The sequence below is a fragment of the Magnolia sinica genome, chromosome 18 (genome assembly GCF_029962835.1).
Source record: "Magnolia sinica isolate HGM2019 chromosome 18, MsV1, whole genome shotgun sequence".
Lineage (NCBI taxonomy): Eukaryota > Viridiplantae > Streptophyta > Magnoliopsida > Magnoliales > Magnoliaceae > Magnolia > Magnolia sinica.
The window spans coordinates 20,450,084-20,473,698 of NC_080590.1; the positions used below are offsets into that span (position 1 = coordinate 20,450,084).

Sequence of the window (23,615 nt, forward strand, 5' to 3'; positions counted from 1 at the left end):
CCAGGGCGTTACAAGCATATCAAGCGATCGAGCTCTCGATGTACACGAGCGGAATGACGTATCGACGTAGGTTCAGGATCTGCAATAGGTATAGTAGGTTCGGGTTGAGTAATTAGTGGTGGACCTGTACGTAGTCGACGCAAGTAAACCTACAACAGACGAAGGAGAGTACTCGAGGCAAAAGGAATATCAGGAAAGGTGGTTAGACCAGGAGATTTTGGGGCGTGTGGATGAGGAAGAGATGAATGAAATGCAATATGTTCAAGAAAAACAACATGTCGTGAAACCCGAACACGATGAGAAACCGGATCATAACATCGAAAACCCTTATGAGTTTCTCCAAATCCCAAGTACATACATTTGATAGATTTTGGAGATAGTTTGTTACGCTCACGTGAAGTCAGGTGAACATAATAAACACAACCAAAAACACAAAATGTAGAATATGCAGGAGGTAAACCGGTAAGAACAAAGTATGGAGATTTACTGTTCAGAACGTTGGTTGGCATCTGGCTAATCAAGAGATGGTGACAGGACGCGGAGATGGTCGGATCTGATAGATGGTGCCGGTTTTGGATCAGTGAAGCTCTGATACCATGTAAACAGTGAAAAAATAAAAAGGAGCTGAAAGATTTTCTGTATTTGAGACAAACCAAAGGGGTTGAATATATAGAGATTACAGTCATCTATATAAGGAAAATAATAAAATCAGAATCCTTTAGCTATGGAAACGAACTATACAAGGTATGTACAAGGCATGTGAGCCTGTTTAACAATCCTACCCAACTGATATCTGGGGTACATCCAAACAGTCCCTTAAAATCATGATTCGAGCAGCTTAGGAAACTTGAATGTGTTCTAGGGCTAGGGAATTATCCAAATATACTCAAGATGGTTGGTTTATGCTTTTGAAGAAGGTTAAGTGATGGATCATGTGGGACCCATAGCAATGCGATATGGAGGGCACACCGTTCATCACCATCCGATGATAGTCGTCAAGCACTCGATCCAGCTTTCTTCAATACATCAGCATGTGTACCAGGATTGAACTACACAAGCAGAAACAAACCACACACTAACAATGTCATCATCTTAACAAAACATGCGTAAATGAAAACGGATGAAGAAGATACATTCTAAGCATGAACAAACTGCAAAAAGAAGATTCTTGAGCAGACTAGTTAGTTCCTTAGAGATAAAGAGAACTGAAAGGCAAATGGCCCATCTACCTCAACGAGGGTGTGATTCAAACAAGCTACAAACCAAAGCAAACCACAACACATTGAGACAATTATCCTTTGTTTTCTTCCAAGCCACAAAAAAAAAAGCAGCTTCACAGGCAATGAAGGATGATACAAGAGTGATATTGATTCGGCTCGTCTAACTTCCAATGACTGGAAAGAGATGAGCCGGACCAACATCACGCCTTGTCTTCCTCTTCAATTGGTATTCTAACTTTGCCAACGCTCAAATCTTCTACGTGGAACCGAATGCAAACTCATCAGTATAAATAGCAAGAAGTAGAAGATGGAGCAAAAAGAAAGAGATAGTGGGAAGTCCTATACAAATATAGGAATCAAGCATATTTTGAATTTATTCTACTCGAAGCAGAAAGAGCCGTCGATGACTGTTCCTATAGATGGCTCTGATTAGCAAGATTTGATAGACAAGGCGTGACATTATTATTGCTGAGAATATGGAATAAAAATTCTGATCAGGAGTATGGAATCCCACTTTCGAACCTCTTATCTCTTATCTCCAATCGCTTATTAAAGTGCTCGGTGGGGGATCCTCTAATTGTCATCTGATGTGGACTACAGACTTTGGCCCATGACATCAGGCAGCCGTAGGAATGCACATGTAATGCACTCTGTGCCACCGTACTAGTATGAATGCAGGGTAGATGTGTCACTCCATGGCATGATTGAGTTTCTTGGTCATATACGGATTCACCATTTTCGCCTAGCAACATTTAAGAGTATGTTTGGATGTTCAATTGGATTGAATTTGCAATAGCTAAATATAATGAAGAGCAAAGTGAAGAACCGGCTCTCAAATGTCAATTACTATTGCTTCAAGTCTAATCTAAAATACATGAAACCAGTCAGGGTTCGTCTTGTCCCTGCAAACTAAAATGTTGCTGGCACCACACCTTTGTGGTTCATTTCAATTGAGCATCCAAACACACTAAAAACTAAGCTAGTTTTGCAGCAGTTTGACTGTCGTTGCACTGTTTTGCCTATATATAGAAGCCTATAACTGAAAGAAGTTTCAAATGCGATTTGGGTCATTCTATAGAGACTTCTGTGTGATTGGGAAGCTAGAAGGATGTTAATGGCTCCCCCACTTTTCTTTTCTTTTAAAAATGAGGTGGAGACTACTGACTAAAAGGAGGGAAATAAAGCAAAGGTGATGAGAATCATGTTTGTTTAGTGTAATGCTAGATTTCCCACGTGAAGTAAGGGCTATTTGTTTTATCATGGGGCCCACCCTTTTCCAGGCCGCCTGAGGATTAGACAATCATAGCCATTGTTTAAAAGCGACTGACCTTTTTCTCTGGCTTTGCACCCACCACCCATTGCCATCTTTCCCATGTTTCTTTTTAGAAAGAAATGCAGGCCCTGACTCAGCAACCGTATGGTTTATGATGCTTTGAATTCACACCAGTGGGCTCATGATATCCAGTATTAAATGTTGCCTCAACTAGCCCAGACTGGTTTATCAATGCGACTCTCCGATGGCTGAGTTAACCAGGTCATGATGATCCATGAGTTCATCATCGAACTCGACAATGGAGGAAGAGTATGTGAGTGTTCTGAGTTCTGATTGGACAGGTCTTGATGATTCATGAGTTCATCACCCAACTCGACAATGGAGGAAGATAATGTGAGTGTTCTGAGTTCTGATTGGACAGCCTTAGGAAGCCTGATGCATATTGGATTCATGCAACGATCTTTTTCTCTGCATATGGATGTAGCAGCACTGAACAATATTTTCAGTTCCGGCAGCCGAAATAGTCCTCTACAGTTCTTGAATCATGCACGGCAGATCTATATCCATATCTTGTACAAAATAAAGGATTATGCAAGTAGACTCATGGCGCAAATGTTCAACTCAAAAGTCAATCAGATTCAGTAATGACTCAGCCCAAAATCAGACTCTACCCAAAATTAAAAACCGAATCACCAGCAATCATTTTAAAATATACAAAAAATGTATTATAAAGTGAAAATTAAACGTATGAAAAATCAATAGAAAACAGAGAAAACCCAGTCAAAACTAGACTCAAGGAAAAGAAAAGAAAAGACAAGATAAAATCAACGAAAGTGAGATTCTCATCAGCTTGATTTGAAATCCAACCAAGTGAAGTCAACATAATCAAGTTTTGAGTTGACTCTATGAGATTTTAGACTACAGGTAGAATAGCAAAATCGCATCCTTAATCATCTGGTGACAGGAACTAATGGTCTAGTGCAATCAGGGAAGCAACTCAGTCCACCTCTCTATTGCAGAAATAAGCAGAGATTGATATGCTCTAAAACTCATAAAATGCCTTGCGCACTGTTCCAGACTCAGACCAAGCGTAGACAGTAGACACTATATAAACAAATCCAGCTACAGTGCTCGAGAGTGCCACAAGCAGCAGCCTAAAAATATCTGCTTGTTACTGTGGATGTGAATGCGATCAGGTGTTGATTAAAAGTTGGACATGATGAGAGCACAAACTGATTGCAAAATGATGCTTCAGGTTAGGGAAGTGGGCCATAGCTTGCCATCTGCTCTGTGCATCATGAGAGGGTTGAATTGAACTGCCCAAACAATGCAATGACACTAGGAATCAGACCAACACCAAGATATCAGGCTCGTAAGTGGCCAAGTCCTTTATATCTGAGTTCGCAATGAAAATCAAAGGAACCAATGAATGCATTTTATAAACAAAATAATCGTGACAAGCCGTTCCAACGCCACCAAAACTATTAATGAGTGACATCCTTCTCTTTCTTTCTATCTGAAGTTCTTTGCATCAGTTTCTAAAGAACTAAAATCCTAAAATTGCATCAAATAACCGAAAGCATATTTACTTCAAACGAGAATTTGTAGTTCAAGAGTTACAAGCACAAAACACTTCAACCTGATGTGAATTGCAGTCGGAAATGTTCATACATCGTGCAGGGAAAACTGCTGATCATCGCATGATATTCAAGACATTTTCCATATGCAAATGGAGGAATTATGCAATGAAATTAACATGAAAAACAAAGTATATTTTCACCCATCAATGGAAGAATCAAACGTGACATGGTAAACATGAGAAATGGAGCCAGGCTGAACACCAGGGTGTCCCAAAATGGTTACGTATCGGCCGTAACAGCCGATACGTAATGGTAACAGTGGTACCCATTACGCGATACGGGGCGTATCGGCCGAGTCCCATTTTTGAACACGTAACGGCCGTTACAGGCCCGTTACGGGTGTAACGGCTGTTACGGGCCTTGGAAAAAAAAAAAAAAAAAACCTTACCTTTTTCCTTTCTTTTCCTCTTCTTCTTCTCTTTCTTCTTCTTCTTCTTCTTCCTCTTCTCGGCCTGCTACGGCCCTGCTGCGGCTGCAACCCTGCTGCGACTGCGGCTGCGGCCTCCTCCTCCTTCTTCTCTCTCTCTCTCCCTCTCTCTCTCTCTCTCTGTTCTTTCCCTCTTTCCCTCTTTCCCTCTTTTTTCTTCTCTTCTTTCCCTCTTTTTTCTTTTCAGTTTCCCTCTCTCTTCATTTTTTTTTTTTTTTGCAGGCGTAAGCTGCTGTAGGTATGTGTCATGCTGAGACAAGCGCTGACACTCCTCGAGCTCCGAGTTGTACGAACGGATCAAAGGAGATCAAAGTTTTATGTGCTCCACAGTGATGTATTTATTATATCTACACCGTTCATCTATTTTTAAATATTATTTTAGAGCATTACTAAAAAATGAGTTGTATCCAAAGATCGTCTGGACCACACCAAAAATAGCAGCGGAGATGATGATTTTCACCGTTAAACAATTCGTAGGCCCACCGTAACATTTATTTTCCATCCAATCTGTTCATAAGGTCAAAAAGACCTGAATGAAGAGGAAAAACAAATTTCATATTGATCTAAAAGTTCCGTGATCCCAAAAATGTTTTCAATGGTAGACGTTCAATCCCCCACTGCTTTTTGCAGTGTGGTCCACTTGATAATTAGATCAGTATTATTTTTCGTGTCAAGCCTTAAGACGATCTCGTCAAATGAATGAACGGTTTAGAAATAACACATTCATTATGGGTGGGGCCCAAAAAACTTTGACATGTGTGCAACACTTCACAATCTGAGTCCCGCCTAATTTGAGCCCTTAAAAAATTGTAGGAAAGACATATATTAAATTAAAATTTACCAATTAAATTATAAACTGCAATTGCTAACTCACAATGCCAAAATCAAATTATTTGAATAGTTTTAATTGTTATTTTGTGTACTCTTATTTTTTAAAATAGGGCCTTTTGATTTTTTTCATGATTCACTATCCAATAAATATCCACTAATACATAAGTGGGATAATGACAATAAATTACATGAATTTGAGGCTAATTTGGGGCATAAATTGGTCCTCCAAGTCAGCCCGAAATTGGCAACGCCATCTACCTGAATTTAATTTCATTTTTTTAAAGAACTACTGGGAGAAAGATATTAAATTGTTAAGTATATAAATTAGATATTTAGAAAATTAAATATATACATTTTATAGTCAAATTCAGGTTACCTGGTTCAAAATTTAATTAGACAGTTCGATACAGCTTCTCACCAAAGAGTGGACCGTTACACCAACATAAACATGTTCCAATTTATAAATGAATGCATATTTGGAATGCTTAGAATATTCCGGATTTAATGCATATTTTTTTAGATTTTTTTGGTAAAAAAAAAACATTTACGCCGTTACGGGCCGTTACGCCCCCGTATCGCCGTTACGACCCGGTATCCGTATCGGTTTTGGAGATCACTGTTACGCTAACCGATATCGATACGGGACACCTTACTGAACACACAGAATGACAAAAAAGGAAAGCAACAAAAGTTACGTTGAAGAAGATTCACATACCATATGCTATTTGGTCCCAACCACGCAAATCTATTGGAGGCGCTTCATAGAAGGCTATCTTGAACTCCACCAAATATCCATTCAAAATAACAAGCCATGTTGAACTCCACCAAATATCCATTCAAAATAACAAGACCCACTTGGGAAGCAAAAGGTAAAATTAAGGTTGTCAGCGGGTCACGCCTGTCAGGCACAATTGGTAGGATATGTCGGAAGCTTAGTCGTTGGAATTGGGTCCTTTTCTAAGACCAAAATCATCTACAGTTGGATCCTTTTCTAGGACCAAAATTTGGGTCCTTTTCTAAGACCAAAATTGTTTACATAACACATGCACACACATAAATCATCTACACACGCGCAAATATCCATTCAAAATAATGAGACCGCTTGGGAAGCAAAACACACACACACACACAAAGCAACTAAACACCTCCAAATTATCTAAACACCCCTGCCTTTGGTTCGAATCCCTTCCCATGTCATTAAAAACTCTAGTTTAGGACTCTCAAAAACTAATTGCATGGAAAAATTGCCCCTGGCCAGTCGTTTTAAATGTAGTAGAGATTACATACCAATAATATACATGCATGAATGGCTTAACAGGCCAGGCTTAGGCTTCACAACCTTTTAACTGGGTCGGGCTTGGGTCTTGTGTTCTTCCATCTGCCTCAGCTGACCCTGATCTGGCCAGTTGACATCCCTAGGAACAGGTCAGGCCTTCTAAACACTAATTGAATTGCATAAATGGAACCAGCCAGTGTCATAGTGTTGTGATCTGACCGGAAGTAGAAGCAGGGCAAAAAGACACTACAGAGAAATATAGAGAAGCTTCCAGAAACCTTCTCAGGATAAGAGTGCTGCAGCAAGAGACCATGCCAGTGCCAGCAAATGAAGATATTTGACAGCATTGAGAATCATGCATTGCAATATAACCACCATCGAAAGAGTATTCTTTTTCCAATCGGAAACCATTGAAATGTTAATTATAATTAAAGAATCCAAAAATCATTGTTAACCCAATAGCTCATTATTCTTATTATAATTTACTACATACACTTTAAAGATTTTACTAAGTTAAACTAGACACTGCTTCCATTTTGTTGCGAGGATTTCACAACCATATCTTATTCAAGTGGCTTACATTATGACCCACATACCAAATCTTACTCATAGGAGTGTGTTAGCTCAGTTGAATCCATGTAGAATCCCTGTTTGCTTGGAAAACCTTCGACATTAGTAATTAACCAGCCCGTGTCGGTATTTCCCACTGCCCTACCCTACGTCAGGAGATTGTTGCATTGACACAGGGAAAGGGTAGCCCTGAATTCTGCAGGTCTTCATTTGAACTCCTTGCTTTGGCATCTCATACCTTAGGCTTGCTTGCTCTGTATGATGTGCCCTGCGGTTCCTGTAGTCAATGTTGAAGCTTTAGCTTACAGTTGATACTGAGCGGTGAAATAAATTCATGGAGTTCCTGAATCGCAACCTGCAGGTACTAAATGCAAAGACCAGCCTTCCTCATTCTGCTTGGGGATGTTCAGTTCAGAGTCACTAAATACATGCCAATTCACCGACAAGCTTTGAACTGATATGATATACCAATTTGCCTCTTAATTCGCTAGGCGTGCATCAAAAACAAATCCCAAAGCACAACACTATGATTCTTTTTTTTCAGAAATAGGGTCCTTTTTTCATGACTGAGAAAGCAGGGTGAGTGAATAACAACCTTCACAGTCGCAGACGTGCTGCCAAAGATGAGGAAGCTTAATATCACGATATAGTGGTTAAAATCCAATAGCATCGCTTGTTTTATGTACACAATGGATAACAAAACCACCCTCAATTCACACTAACCAGCATCCTCCAATATTCTGTTGAGTTCAACCCTCCAGCTATCTAAATCACTGGCAACCTTTATAACAAACACGGCCCAAGAATCAGCATCAAGTAAAAACCCTCCACTCAACATAGATATGGAAAGAACCTTCACAACCTCCTCTTCCATTCCTGCCAGGTAAAGCCCATCAACCAACATTGAGTATGTAAACTTATTCGGTGTGCACCCTTTTTCTAACATCTCCTCCAAAACCTTAACACCCTCCCCAGCCTTCCCCAACTTACAAAACCCTTTAATCAACAAGTTATACGTAAATGCATTTGGCACACATCCTTTCTCCACCATGTCGTCCCACAACCGCCCAGCCTCCTGCAACTCCCCGTGCTCGCACATCCCCGATATAAGAGTGTTGTATGTCGAAGCGCTCGGTATAGATCCTTTCTCAAACTCATCAAACAACTTCCTCGCATCCCATACTTTCCCCTTCTTACAAAGCCAATATATGAGCGCGCTCGAGATTGCATTATCCGGAGTGCAATTCTTCTTCAAGAGCTTCTTCCATATTTCACATGCATCTTCAACCTTGCCCTCCTCACAAAGAACGTCTATTAGTCTACAAGCAAGTGCCGAGCTTGGTATATACTTCTCCTCAAGCATATCATCGAGTAAATTCAAAGCCTCTCCTGCTTTCTTTTCTTTACAATATGCCTCGATCAAAACACTATAGGTAACATCATTTGGAGCGACACCATTCTCTTCCATCTCGTCCATGACCTTAACACCGTCAATCAATCTTCCCTGCCTACAATACCCATCGATCAAGATTGTGTACGTGATCGCATCTGGGATCCATCCTCTATCAAGAATTTCATCGAAAACCTTCCGGGCACCGACAAGATCGCCTCCAGCACAGAGACCCCCAAGAATCGTAGTGTAGGTCACAACATTTGGGACCATCCCCATGCCAGGCATTTCATCGAGCACCTGGAAGGCAGCTCCGATATCGTTCTTTTTACAGAGCCCTTTTATCAGAATATTGCAGGTGAAGACATTTGGAACAATGCCGAATCTCTTCTTACAGCTCTTGAAAAGTGCATAGACTGTATCGAAGCGCTTGTTTTGTATCATGGCATTGAGAAGGGTATTGAAAGAACGTACCGACGTCTCGACACCGAATTCCCTGATACGAATGAAAGTCTTCAAGGCCAATTTCGGGCGGCCTGCCAGGCCGTAGTTTCGGATGACCGCGACGAAGACGTTCTCACCGCAGCGGATGCGGGAGCGCTGGAGGTCAGAGAGGAGAGTCTCCATGGGGGAGAAGGCGCGGGCGCGGGCGAGCTTCTCGATCATGGTGTGGTAGGTGTCATAATTATGGGAGAAGTTAGGGTGGAATTTGCCAGCGTGTTCGAAGATTTGAAGAGCAAGGTCAAGGTTCTGCTGGCGGGAGAGCATGGTGACAAGGCGCTTTGGGTGGAGGCGGGTGGGCCAGGGCTTGATGGGTGGTGTGACGGTGTAGGATTTGAGGAGGTCTGATTTGGAATTGATGGTGGAGAGTGAAGGGTGAGGTGGGGACAGAGCGGGATCGACGGTGGGGGTGAGATGGTGGAAGGAGCGGACCAGGGAATGGAGGGGTGGGATTGGTCTTCTTTTGAGGTGGTAACGTTGGAGCATGCTTATTTTCTTGTATTATTACTCTTAGGGCCTGTTTGGATGCCTGTAATTTGGGTAAGTGGGAAGTGACTTACAGGGAAGTCACTTACAGGTGGTGTTTGCGAGAGAAAATTCACCTGTAAGTGACACTTACAGGCAAATCTACCAAAAACCTGCAGGGGGATGGGGGTGAGAAGTCACTTACAGGCACAACGGTCGGATTTTTAAAACGAGGGGAAGAGGGAGAAACGCACCAACCCACCAAGAGGGTATTGAAGCTTTCGTCTCTCCATCCCAACTGTCTCTCCCTCTCTGCAATCTGTCTCTCTTTCCCCCTCTCTGCAATCTCTCTCTCTTTCTCCCTCTACAATCTCTCCCTCTCCCTCTCTGCAACTACCGCTCTCCCTCTCTCCTCCTCCCCCAAGACGGTCGGGCTTTCATCGCAACCTGTTTTTTGCTTTTTTTTTTTTTCCTTAAAAACGGGAGTGGTTAGGTGTTACTAATGTGGAGGCATGCTCGCCTGCGCACCTGCGCACGTGTACAACATTACACACGTGTCATTTGACTGTAATCCGAACGGTCCATATGATGGAGAATACCATGAAACTCTCTGAGACTGATTTTCATCCTAAATTAAAACTATGGTGGACCATAAAAAATGGATATGAAAATCAAGGGAGGAAACTGTAAGTTTTTTCATGGCCCACAAAAGTTTTGGATCAAAGTAAAAGTTGGCTCCTGGGGGTTTCATGGAGTTTTACATCAAGTGGATGGATTGGATAAGCTTAAAACATTTACAGTGAGCCTAAATGAGTTTACTCAGTACAATAAAAGTATACCCAGTCAGGCAATCTGATTTCGTTAAAGGCCTGTTCTTCAATGGGTGTTACCCATGCCGTGGGGCCCACCTTGATGATGTGTTATATATCTACTCCGTACATCCGTTTCTCCAACTCATTTTAGGACGTGGTCCCAAAAATTAAGCACATCCAAATCTCATGTGGACCCCACCACAGCTGAGTAATTAATGGAGCCATTGGCTGTGTTGCCTGTTTCTAATGGTGTGGTCCACCTGAGATTTGGCTCTGCTCGAGTTTTGGGATTTCATCCTCAAAATGAAGTTAAAAAACAGATGGCCAGCCTGGAAATAAAAAATATTCATGGTCAGCCTGGATATAAAAACAGATGGAGCGTGGATATAATGGTCAGCTGTTGGTCTCTTGGTTCATGTCTCCCCATTAGACATTGAGCCGTTGATTCCTATCTTTGGAGCACGGATACTTGCTGTAAGAGTTTCATATCTGAGCGTTTTTGAGACATGGGTACCTCTCAATTTTATCATTTCTTTTTATTTTCATCGTACAGGGTTTAGATTCATAAGATTGTTGGTCATTTGATCGTCCTGATCCAGTTGGCCAACCATCAACAAACCATCGTGCAGTTTGCTGTTGAATTCAATGCCGATCAATCTGCAAATTTGTACATTAATGCTTATTGTGGTTTGTTTGCTGACTTCTCCTGTCTCATTTCAGAGGATTCCTGGGCTAACAATCTTTTTAGTGAATGACTTCATGGTGAATGTCTTTCTATAGTCTTAAATCAAATAGTCAGCCTAGCTCATATAAATATATTCTAAAATGAAATAGCTTTTAGTTCAAAAATACACTTCTTTTTTTTTGTTAAAGAAGACATTGTTAATATACTTTGATTATTATATTTGTTATTAATGTTTATAAGTTTATTCTCATTGTTTAAATTGAGTTATTGCTTCATATTATATATATTTTGAATTTATGGGCCTACTTTTATGACCCACTTGATGAGTAGTTTGACCTAATAATTAGCTCAAATGTTCATTTTGATGGGCTTAATAAAATGACATATTTAATCTTATTCATTCTTATATGATCATAACATTTTGAAACAATTCCTTAATTCAAGATTTGCTCGGTGCAAATATACAGTTTTTCACATGTAGGTAACTTACAGATTACCTAAATAGAAAAATTAACTTACTTGTAAGTGACTTACAAATTATATCCAAACAGCTTCCCTATAAGTGACTTTCACTTATAAGTGATTTTCAAAAAGGGTTTGGTGGAGGAAGAGCAGAGGGACAAATGTATAAGTTGGAAATCAAAAATCTCTGGGAGGAAGTATGAGGATGTATATGTTGCGCATGGTGTACATTACGCACTAGGTTCATTTGGGTTTTTGCTTATTGAGTCCGTTTCGCGTCTATTGCGCTACTATGTCACCACCCATTGGGGCCCACATGCTTATGCTCCGAAGATTTGAGTCATCCATAGTCTAGTTACTACCATAAGTCAGCTATGATCCTATAACAAAGCTTTAATAATAACTAATTATAACTTTGAATTCTAGATTTGAATGTGAGACCCTGAATTTTTATTTTGCATTGTGCTAAATCATACCAAGGTATTATCTCAACATGGAGTCATTTTATTGGCATACTAATGCATGTGAAGTATGAGTATGGGTGAAAGAGAACGACCTTTATCGTAGAGCCCACCTTGATATATGTATTTTATATTGCCTTGTACATACATTTTGTAAGATCATTTTAAGGCATGAACTAAAAATTGAGGGAGGTCCTAATCTTAGGTGGACATGATGCAAGGACGAACTTGATGGGGTCGATCACCGTCTTCCTCAGGGATAACTACTTCGAATCCACGAACTCATCATAGACAGTTCTCAAATCCACGAGGAAAATAAATAAAAATAATCTTCAAATATATGAAAGAAATTTAAATAATTGATAGATGAAATAAATAAGCGTACAAGAGTTATAATCAAACTAAAACTTACTATTTATACTAAAAACAGAATTAAACATGAAATTAAGCCGTCAATATAATGAAATCTCACAAATTTGGCGTGACAACCTGGCATAGCCGAATTGGTTGGCTAAAGTAGCTCGTCCTACCCAAAATCATATATGGTACGTTGACAAACTCATTTCAGTTTGTGATATATGCCTATTTTAAGGCTATGACGGTCTTGATGACTTTTGTCTTTGATTAGGCCTTCTCTGATCTATCTTGGATAAGAAAATGTCTGCGACCCACTCTACATCAAACTATAATATAGAAAATAGTGGTGATTGAATATTTCATTATTAAAAACTTCTTAAGACTCGTTGAAATATTTTTATAATATTTATTTACCATCCAACCTTATTGAGAAAGTGGTCATGCAAGCATAAATTAGGAAAAACAAATATCAATTTATTAATGAGGTCATACAAACCTAAATGAAATGAAAAAAATAAATATCAACTTAACACACTACGAGATCAGAAAGTCTTATTATCCCTCTTATTTTATAGTTAAGATGACCCCTAAATTATAATCAATGAGTTAAATCATATATAAAATAAGCTAGATGAATAATGGATATAACATGAAAGAGGAATTTGAATTTGAGTTTTTTAAACTTGAATTTAAAACTTTAATTCGAATCTAGGAAAGAATATGAAAGATGGGCCACAGAAGAAAAAAAAGTGTGAACCCCATTAAAGGTCACCACAAGTGGGCCCAGGAGCCCATATCCAACAGTTATTTCCTTAGTGTATGGTAAATTGTACGGTGATCAGAAGTGGTGGTGACTGGAGTACAGTGGCCATCTAAGCAGTGGTATACTTGCAGAGGAATCAATGGTTCACACTCAACAAGCCAAATGCACAACAAAAGGATGGCTGATCTGGTTTCAAGGACATGGCTGAGAAGTGAACATTTTTAAAAAAATTAAATTTGGACAATGGATGATTTAGGGACCTTCACAGAAGGTGAATTTAGATGGTGATCGACTAAATGTCTGTTCAACCACTACTAGAGTAGAAATGGCCTTATTGCTTCTCTGATTCTATAGTTAAAATTGCCCTTAAATTATAATCGATGTGTTAGATCATCTATAAAAAGGGTTAGATAGACAATGGATATATAATCTCTCATCCTCTATATTTTCCTAGAATTTTATCATTTGAATAGCTTATACTGCAAATGGCTCGTCTCATCCTGTATTATCCTCTTCTTTTTCTTCAACTTCAATTTGAATTTAAAATTTTTAACTTGAATTTAAAGCTTAAACACAAATCTCCATAAGGAATAAGAAAGATGGGTAGGATAAGCAAAAAAGTGTGGGACCCCATTAACGATCACCACAAGTGGGCCCTACAGGCTCATATCCAATAATTATTTCCTCCGGTGGTAGCCGTTCGTGCAACGATCTGCTTGGAGAGGAACAATCAGATCATCGGTCCAAACTCTTAGCAAAAGGCACAAGAAATGGATAGCAATCGATCTGGTTCCAAGGACATGCTTTAAAGTGAACATTTTTATTTTTTAAATATTTTATTTATAATGTTGATGTTTAAGGACTTTCATTCAAGTTAAAGTAGACGATGGTCGTCCAAAGATCCATTTAAATACTATGGGAGTACAAAGGGTTTTATTATACCCCTCTAATTGTAAGTTAAGATGGCTTCTAAATTATAATTAATGGGATAGATCATTTATAGGATAGGCCAGATGGATAATGGATATATAATCTCTTATTCTCTAATCTCTACTCTCTTCTGGAATTTTATCATTTGGATGACTTGTACTAGGCCTATATCCAACAGTTCTCAGAAGTGGTGGTGACTGGAGTGTGGTAACCATCTGAGTAATGGTGTGCTTGCAAAAGTACAATTAGATTAATGGTCCACACTCAACAAACAAAAGGCACAAATGAATGACAATTGATCTGGTTTCATTTCAAGAACATGCCTGAAAAGTAAATATTTTATTATTATTATTATTATTGAATTTGGACTGTTGATGATTTAGAGACCTTCACAGAAGATGAATATAGACGGTGGTTGGCCAAATGACGGTTTAACCACTGCACGAGCACAAAGGGTCTTATCATCTCCTTGATTTTATAGTTAAAATGGCCTTTAAATTATAATCAATTGATTAGATTATCTATAAGATGAGCTAAATGGATAATGAATATATAATTTCTCATTCGTCATTTTCTTACTTAACTGCAGAGCAGCCATCCTATTTTTAATTGAATTTGAGTTTAATCTTTTTAACTTATTAAAAGCTTAAATTCAAATCTCCAAAGGAAAAATTCAAATCTCCAAAGGAACATGAAAGATGGCATGGAATTTGAGTTTTTTAAACTTGAATTTAAAGCTCAAATTCGAATCTCTAAAAGAATATGAAAGATGGGCGCGGAAATTTAAAAATAAAAAAGAAAAAAAATAAATAAAGTGTGGGACCCCAATAATGGTAGCCATAATAAGTGGGCCTCACGGGCCCATATCCAACCGTTATCTCTTCAACGCCTGATCGAAGCGGTGGTGACTGAAGTATGGTAGCCATCCGAGCAATGGCCCACTTGCAGAGGAACGCAATTAGATCAATGGTCCACACTCAACAAGCAAAAGGCACAACAAATGAATGGCAATCGATCTGGTTTCAAAGACATGCCCGAGAAGTGAACATTTTTTTAAAATTAAATTTGGACCGTTGACCCTTTTAATCTTAACCGTCTCTTCCTACTACACCAGCCGGATAGTTGTAATTTAATTTAATTTTAAAGTTATGTCTCATATAAAGTGAGCCATACTTTTAACAGTTTGGGTGAAAAATGTCACGTCTCATTTTCACATATCTTTGTGCCGTAGTATGGATGGTCATGCTTTGCCAGAGTATCTTAAGTTATTATTATTATTATTATTATTTTTATAGACAATAATGAATTCGCCGTTTTCGGAGGGAAGAAGCAATTTTACAACGAAAATTCAACTTTCGCGGGGGAGATAATTCGGTAGAGATGGTAGAATCGGAATCAGGTAGACCTATCTCTACTATTGCCACGTGGCGTAGAGACTCATCATCTTATACCGTCAATCTAATTAGGATATTGTGGAAGTCAAGTGATCTGGAAAAGAAAAAAGAGATATAATGCGTTAATCCATATCATTAGTGGCCTATTCTTCAATCGTAGAAAACAAATTTTTACCGTTGATATCTAGTGTGGTAAACTGAAGAAAAATAACGTCTGAGATTTTTCGATAGTTTTGATTTTTGGAATATCCTCCATCCGTTATATTCTTAACTTAAACGACGATCCTGATTGATAGCCAAATCTTCCACGTGTACCGTGGAGAGATGGTCGTACAGTCTCTACCATATCAGGTCGCCGTTTGGTGTAATGGCCGTGACACGTGGTTAACACGTGTCAGTATCTGCTACTTCTCATCTGACTCCGATCACCGATAGTGAAAGAAAGCAAAGATAAAGACCCTCCCTCTCCCCGTCTCTCCTGAGTAGTAGATCTTCCATTTGAATGGAGAAATTGCCCGCGGAGATCTCTTTCAAGATCTTCTGTCTGTTAGATTACCAGAATCTTGCAAAAGCCCAACAAGGTTTGAATCAGATCCTATTTCTTCTTTGATCTCTCTCTCATTTTATTTTATTTTTCCTGTTTTGTGTTCTCTTTCAGTTCCGAGGATTGGATTGTTGAATTCTCTATCTAGATCTTGATTCTTGGATTTTCGGCATCTGGGTTTTCTCATATCACTGGAAATTGAATTGGGTTTTCGTGATTTGCCTTGAAATTGATAGTATCTCACTAATTTAGCAATTTTTATGCTGATTATTCTCTCTCTCTCTCTCTCTCTCTCTCTCTCTCTCTCTCTCTCTCTCTCTCTCGCTCGCTCTTAATTTAAATTATTTTTCTGTGGTCTAGTTGCGGAATTCTTAAGCTAGATCTGGATTCATGGATCTTCAACCTTTGGATCTTTTTCACTCCACTGAAAGTTGAATTGCGTGTTCTGAATCTCAATCGAATTCAAAACGTTAATGTAATTTCTGCAATGTTCTTCCTTCCTGATGTGTTGTTCGTCATTTTTTAAAATGAATCTTCTTTGTTTCTGGGGTTTGGTTGTTGAAAATTCGATCTAGACCTTTAATTGTTCATGCCACTCATACACGCCGACGTAGCGTGAGTGGTCCCTACAGTAAATTTTACTTTACCCAATCCTGATTGGTCAATTCATCAGGCTGGCCACACACATATGAAGAAATGGACGCTAGAGAAATGATGAGCAGTGGTCCACATTAAATGCCTTGATGCCATTCGATGAGTGTGTCTGGAAGAAGCATTCCTTTTGTGGTTTTTGGTTTTTCGTAGGTTGCTTGAATCATGTTAGCTAAAGAGCTCAAGGGTATGTTATATGATCCTTTGACTGTGGCCAATCATAGTATTCTTGGGAATTGAGGGTGGGGCCCATGGTTTGGTGATCCTGCCGTTTGATGGGTCCACCATCAGTCGACCATACCCCAAAATTTGATCATATGTATCCAATCTTCAGAATATTGATCCTTAACCATCCATCTGCAGGTCACTAATTCACGGGCTAAGTTAGTCCTGTCAGGGTGAAATTCGGTGATTTTCCAACCATGGTGGGGTCCATTAGATTGATTGCCTAGATCACCGAATCATGGATCTCAATTGTAAATGATCAAAGCCTGAGGGACACTATACAAATCTTGGAGGCTCGGAGCAAGGATCATATAATTACTCTTTACTCCTCAACTCTAACGCCAAAAACATAGGAAGTGAGAATTCGTAGGTTCTTTTAGCTATCATATCACGTGCTTTTAGCACAATTGTTCCATTGACATGGTTGCATTTCCATGGATATGGTGTTTCCACTGTTCGCATTGTAATAGCAGCTGTGTGGAAATCAATTGTCATTGTTATTCGTTATGTTTTTTTTTTTCTCAGAAAACAATGAACTGATGTCTCCTTAGTAACCTAATCCATGGGAATTTCCTCTCTTTATTGGGTACACCGACCAACTGTTCAGGGCTCTTTTTGGTTTTTTCACACTAAAAAGAGCTGCTATCCAAACAATGACAAAAGAAAAAAAAATGATTTCCATGGAAAGTTAGTCGGAAAAGTACTTTGGATTCCTTTCCACAATTTTTATGTCTTTAGTTTTCCATATCGACATTTTGGATTCTTCTTATCCAAACAGGCCTAGCTGATGAAAATAGGATAAGAAAAACCAGGAAAAAATGGATTTGTAGGTATTCCCCCTTTTCATTACCTTTACCTTTTTATTGTAGGTATATTGGATTTGAAAATTGAACCCATGACCTCAATGTTGTGAATCTTACATCATTTAGTGCTAGATTACTGTTGCATTTGTGAGTCATTTTGCCATGTACAGTCAAATCAGGTGTTGCATTGGAAACTAGTTTGCAGGAAGTGGAAGGACTTGGCCTCTGACAACATTCTATGGTGCAACCTGTTTAGAGAGAGATGGGGTGGAGGCCATGCTGCATTCTTTGCCCCCCTCCACACGAAATCCTGGAAGGATGTCTACGAAGTCCAAGATCGGTGCGACCGAGTTGGATTGTAAGTCAAATTCTACGTTAGCTAGTCCATTTCCTACACCTTTTGTTCTCTCTCTCTCTCTCTCTCTCTCTCTCTCTCTCTCTCCCCTTTTTCTTTTATGAACAAGATAGTATTAAGGATGCAAAAGCTTGAAAGCTTCAACACAAAACACAAGTGACTAGCACACACTTGAGTATATTTTAACCATGATGGTTATCATACCATAGCAGGAGCACTAGATTGTGTTTGTTGTTTCTATTTGGGTTCCTTTGATTTGTTTAATTTCGTTGTTAGTTGTTAGTTTCACTTCCCTCGGTCAATAATGATTGTTGTTTTCAATTGAATTGAATTGCTTTTCCGACCTCACAAAAATGTCATGAACCCATGCTATAATGGGACAGTAACTCTGCATTGTGTTATTTGAACTAGGAGAATTGGTAAATGTGAGTGTGGGGGGCGGGGGGACTCTGCCGAACCCCCCTCGTGGGCCCCACTTCACATGGGTTTCGCTTCACACGAGTCACTCACCTCATACGGGTGGGGCCTGCCTCACACGGGCCGCCCACCCCACTCGAGCCTGGTGTGAAAATGCCCCAGCGTTAGAATGCCTGTTAAATAACAGCCATTATTTTTGAAATGGCCGTTATTTTCACAATAAAGGTCGTTTTACAACAGAGTAATGGCCGTTATTTGCATAAGACATCTTTTGAAATATAATGCTGTTACATTGTGGAATGTAACATTGTTTTCCAATAAAAACAGCTGCTATTTTCCTGTTGGCTGGACCTTCTATTGATGGTTGCTTGCTCCAACAGAAGATTACATTCCTGAGCAGGGTGTCCCAAATCGGTTACGTATCGGCCGTAACGGCCGATACGTAACGGTAACGGTGGGACCCGTTACGCGATACGGGGTCGAAACGGCCGTTATGGAATTCTGTGACCGTAGGTACGGGGACGTTACGGGCCATAATGGCCGTTATGCACTGGCGTTTTCAGCCCCGAAAAAAAAAAAAACAAAAAAAAAAAAAAAACCTTACCTTTTTTTTTTTCCTTTCTTTTCTTCTTCTTCTTCTCTTTCTTCTTCTTCTTCTTCTTCTTCTTCTCGAGCTGCGTGCTTCCTTTCTTCTTCTTCTTCTTCCTCTCTCTCTCACTCTCTCTCTGTCTCTCTCTCAATCTCTTCTTTCCCGTTTCCCTCTTTTTTTCTTTTCTTTCTTTCCCTCTTTTTTTTTCTTTTCGTTTCCCTCTCTCTCCGTTTTTTTTTTATGCTGTAGGTACGTGTCACGCAAAGACGAGCGCTGACACTCCTCGAGCTCCGAGTTGTACGAACGGTTCAAATGAGATCAAAGTTATATGGGCTCCACGGTGATGTATTTATTACATCTACACCGTTCACCTATTTTCAGAGTCATTTTAGAGCACCGGCCAAATAATGAATTATATCCAGAGATCATCTGGACCACACCAAAAACAGCAGCAGGGATAATGATTTTCACGGTTAAAAAATTTAGGGCGCACGTAACGTTTATTTTCCATTCAATCATATCAGAACCGAGTGGGCCTCACCATAATGTATATATTTTATCCATATCATCCATCCATTTTGCATCGTCATTTTAAGGCAGGATTCAAAAAATTAGTAATATCCAAATATCAGGTGGACCACACCATAGGAAATAGTGGTTATAGAATGCTCACCATTAAAAATTTCCTAAAGTCCACTGTAATGTTTATTTTCAATCTAACCTGTTAATTGGGTCACATTGACGTGGATGAAAGGAAAACACCCATGTCAGCTTGATCTAAAACTTTTCTAGCCCTCAATAAATTTTTAATGGTGAACGTTTAATTATTATTGTTTCTTATGGTGCAATCCACTCGAGCTTTGGATGTGCCTCATTTTTGGGCTGATGCCCTAAAATTATTTGGCAAAATAGATGAATGGTGTAGATATAACACATTCATCACGGGTGAGGCCCAAAAAACTTTGACACGTGTGCTGCACTTTACATCCGAGTCTCTCCTAATTCAAACCTTAAAAAATTGTACAAGAGACATATATTAACTTGAAATTTGACAATTAAATTATGGACTGCAATTGCTAACTCACAATGCCAAAATCAAATTATTTGAATAGTTTTAATTGTTAATTTGTGAACTTTTATTTTTTAAAATAAGGCCTTTTGATTTTTATTTTTATTTTATGATTCACTATCCAATAAATGTCCACCAATTTATTAGTGGGATAATGACAATAAATGGCATGAATTTGAGGCTAATTTGGAAAATAAATTGGTCCTCCAAGTCAGCCCCAAATTGGCAACGCCATCTACCTGAATTTAATTTTATTTTTTTAAAGAAGTATTGGGAGAAATGATATCAAGATGTTAAGTATATAAATTACATATTTAAAAAATTAAATATATGAATTTTGTAGTCAAATTCAAGTTACCTGGTTAAAAAATTAATCAAACAGTCCGATACAACTTCTCACCAAAGAGTGGACCGTTACACCACCATAAACATGTTCCAATTTATAAATGAATGCATATTTGGAATGCTTAGAATATTCTGGATTTAATCCATATTTTTTCATATTTTTTTGGCAAAAAAAAAAAATTGCGCCGTTACAGGCCGTTACGCTCCCGTATCGCCGTTACGCCCCCGTATCCGTATCGGTTTCGGAGGGCACTGTTACGCCAACCGATACCGATACGGGACACCTTGTTCCTGAGTCTAGTTAACTCCAATCCCAAGGAGCAAGCCAATGGTCCTTTTATTCATAGTTGCTTGCTCGAACAGAAGATTACATTCCTAAGTCAACTCCAATCCCAAGGAGCAAGCCAATGATTTCTGAAGTTCATCCTCCATGATTTTCTGTCCTCTGGATTTTGCTGGGATTTCCCCAAGCACACATGTTTCATTCCTGTGAAAAATCTGTGATTTATTAGATATGCATTGTGGTGCATATACAACCATGCATTCATATTAGATGAATTTTTAAAAAGGAATCTAATTGCATGCATGAGCCACACATGGATATCATCATCATCTAAAGCTTTATCCCAACTAATTGCGGTCGGCCACACATCCTGTTCCACCATTCCACTTGCCGTAAGTTCAGACGCCAAAGCATAAGTATTGATGTCATATTATCAAGATTCAGATGAAAGTCATGGCAAAAGTTGCATGCCATCTGCCAACCCAATGCAACCCTCATTTATCCGTGCTTGGGATCCACAATGAGAGCAGAAAACTCCCAAGTGCTATGTAGTAGTCTATTACATAGGTTAACTGAAATCAATGAGCTATGCATGCAGGTGCATCTTGCATTGGGTGACAAATGGATGCATGCTGGATTCATGGCATTCGATATGGATCTTAAAGTTCCAAATTGTTTTCTTCAATTCAACCCAGTTTTATTAGAAAGCTTTGTTGTGGGTGTGTTTGTGCTGCAGGGGATTAAAGATTATTAGAGAAGCCAATGAGTATTATCTTGTTCACCAGGGTGTAATCCAACGCTGCTTAGGTTCAAGGAATGGTGGAAAGGGAATGAATGGCCATTGCAGTGTAAAGAGAGGATTATCAGGGGAAGGATCTCTGGAGGTAGAGGAACCATGTCTTGGGATTTTGGATAAGATACTTTTCTTCATTGGGGACTTGGAAGTTGCAGCAAGAGATGCCAAACGGAGCCGGATATTGTGATTTGCAGCAAGAGATGCCAAACAGAGCCCGATATTTGTGATTTGCGATGCAAAGCTTACATTTTGAAAATTTGGGTCATGAAGATGTTGTATGTTTTGTATTTATATGGGATATGATATTTGATTTATTATTCTAATGGCAGGAAGCTTCTACTATGGTGTTGTTTGTTTTGGAGTTGGTGGGGCATTTTGGGAAGAAATGAATGGGAATTTTAGATTCTGCAATCTAATGTAAGGTTGTATATCTGCAATAAAATTGTAGATATAAACTGGGGTTGGTTTTATTTGTTTGCAATGGGATGGAGAATGGTATCTGGCAGGTCAACGGTATAAAAGGTATTTGTATTCCAGAGGTTCTGCTAGAATGCACCTTATCAGGATTTGAACCTTAAAAAAATAAAAAATAAAATCTGGGGTTCATCTTCCAATGTTCCAAACCGTTTATCTGTATTCTCTGTTCATATCTAGTGGGGCATCTTGGGAAGTAATTAAAATGTAGATGAGGTGGGAGAATGCACCATAGTACAGATACAGTTGTTTCCTTGGCATGTCCCATGTAGATAGAGCCAAACTAATGATAATTTAGAGAATTGATACTTGTACAGTAGTAGTGTATTTCCCAAATTAGAACTACGGTGTTTGTGCATCAGGACTTCAGGTGCTGTGTCTGTGTTGGGCGCTGTGGGACCCAACGTGATTCATTTGTTTTATATCCACGTCGTCCATCCGTTTTGCCTCTCAATTTAGGGCATGAACTCAAAAATGGAGCAGATCCGAACTTCAAGTGGACCACACCACCGGAAACAGTGGTGATTGAACACCCACCATCAAAAACTTCTTAAGAGCCGCAAAAGTTATTGGATCCGGCTGATATTTGTGTTTTCCCTTTTCAGGTCTGAGTGACCTTCTCAAAAGTTGGATGGCAAATAAATATTACGGTGGACCTAGGAAAGGTTTTAACGGTGGGTGTCATTATCCCCACTGTTTCCTATGGTGTGGTCCACTTGAGCTTCGGATCTTCTTAATATTTGGATTCGTGTCTTTAAATGAGGAGGCAAAACGGATGGACAGCGTGGATATAAAACACATACATCACGTTGGACCCCACAGCGCCCAACACATGGACACACCACCGTTTGAGTTAGTGTTGGCAACACCACCTGATACGCGTCCACGTGTATCAAGAGGATGTAAACAGCAAGAGAGAATGAGTATTAGGCTAGGCTGAAATCTGGGGTGACATTTGAAGGGGAAAGGTACAAGGCCGAGTGTCCAGATGTTGATCTAGACCATTCATGCAATCCAGCTCACTCTTCATGGGCTGACATGCAGATTGGAGGGATGATCCTAAAACGTCTGATGAGAAGGCCCCCTGTCAGGTGGATGCTTAAGATCATTTAATCACTGTTCTTTGGGCAGCCAGATTAAATGGATGTTCCGGATTGATGATTGTTGGGTTGCCATATATAACGGATATAATTAATTTCACTCGGTCCATTTTATTATGGAAATGGCAGGAGATGTGCGCCCGTAAGTAATCATTCACGCAAAGAGAGTTATCTAAAAACGGGATCAGCCTCGCAGCATTCTTTACGCAGCTTGAGAGGCATAAATTCCGCATGGTTCGTTCAAAGTACACGTGACAAACATGTGGTGATCAGGATTGCATAATCTGGTGGGCCACCGAATGGATAGGACATATCTGCAAAAGCAAAGGCATTGGACCATGCTGCCAACAGATAATGGGTCCCATCACATCGGAAATTATAGATGAAATATGATAAACGGTTGGCTCAAGACAGCAATTGGCTTACAAACACCCAAACAGACTCTTAACAGCTGCCCTACCAGATCAACGGTCGTGATCACCACTTCGGTTGGCCTTTTCAGGATGA

General features: G+C 39.4%; 2 protein-coding genes across 2 annotated transcripts; one reads left to right on the top strand and one right to left on the bottom strand.

Moving 5' to 3' along the window:
- Positions 1-7,072: 7,072 nt before the first annotated feature.
- On the bottom strand, positions 7,073-9,852 carry LOC131232880 (pentatricopeptide repeat-containing protein At5g16420, mitochondrial). Its single transcript, XM_058229394.1, has 2 exons — positions 7,593-9,852; positions 7,073-7,514 (listed from the first exon to the last, which is right to left on the bottom strand). Exon 1 carries the CDS (start codon positions 9,612-9,614, stop codon positions 7,956-7,958), a length of 1,659 nt encoding a protein of 552 aa, XP_058085377.1. The 5' UTR covers positions 9,615-9,852; the 3' UTR covers positions 7,073-7,514; positions 7,593-7,955.
- A 6,026-nt stretch (positions 9,853-15,878) lies between these two features.
- Positions 15,879-21,876, top strand: LOC131233297 (uncharacterized). The gene is made up of 3 exons (XM_058229950.1): positions 15,879-16,038; positions 17,879-18,038; positions 21,475-21,876. Exons 1-3 carry the CDS (start codon positions 15,960-15,962, stop codon positions 21,719-21,721), a joined length of 486 nt encoding a protein of 161 aa, XP_058085933.1. The 5' UTR covers positions 15,879-15,959; the 3' UTR covers positions 21,722-21,876.
- The last annotated feature ends 1,739 nt before the right edge of the window (positions 21,877-23,615 follow it).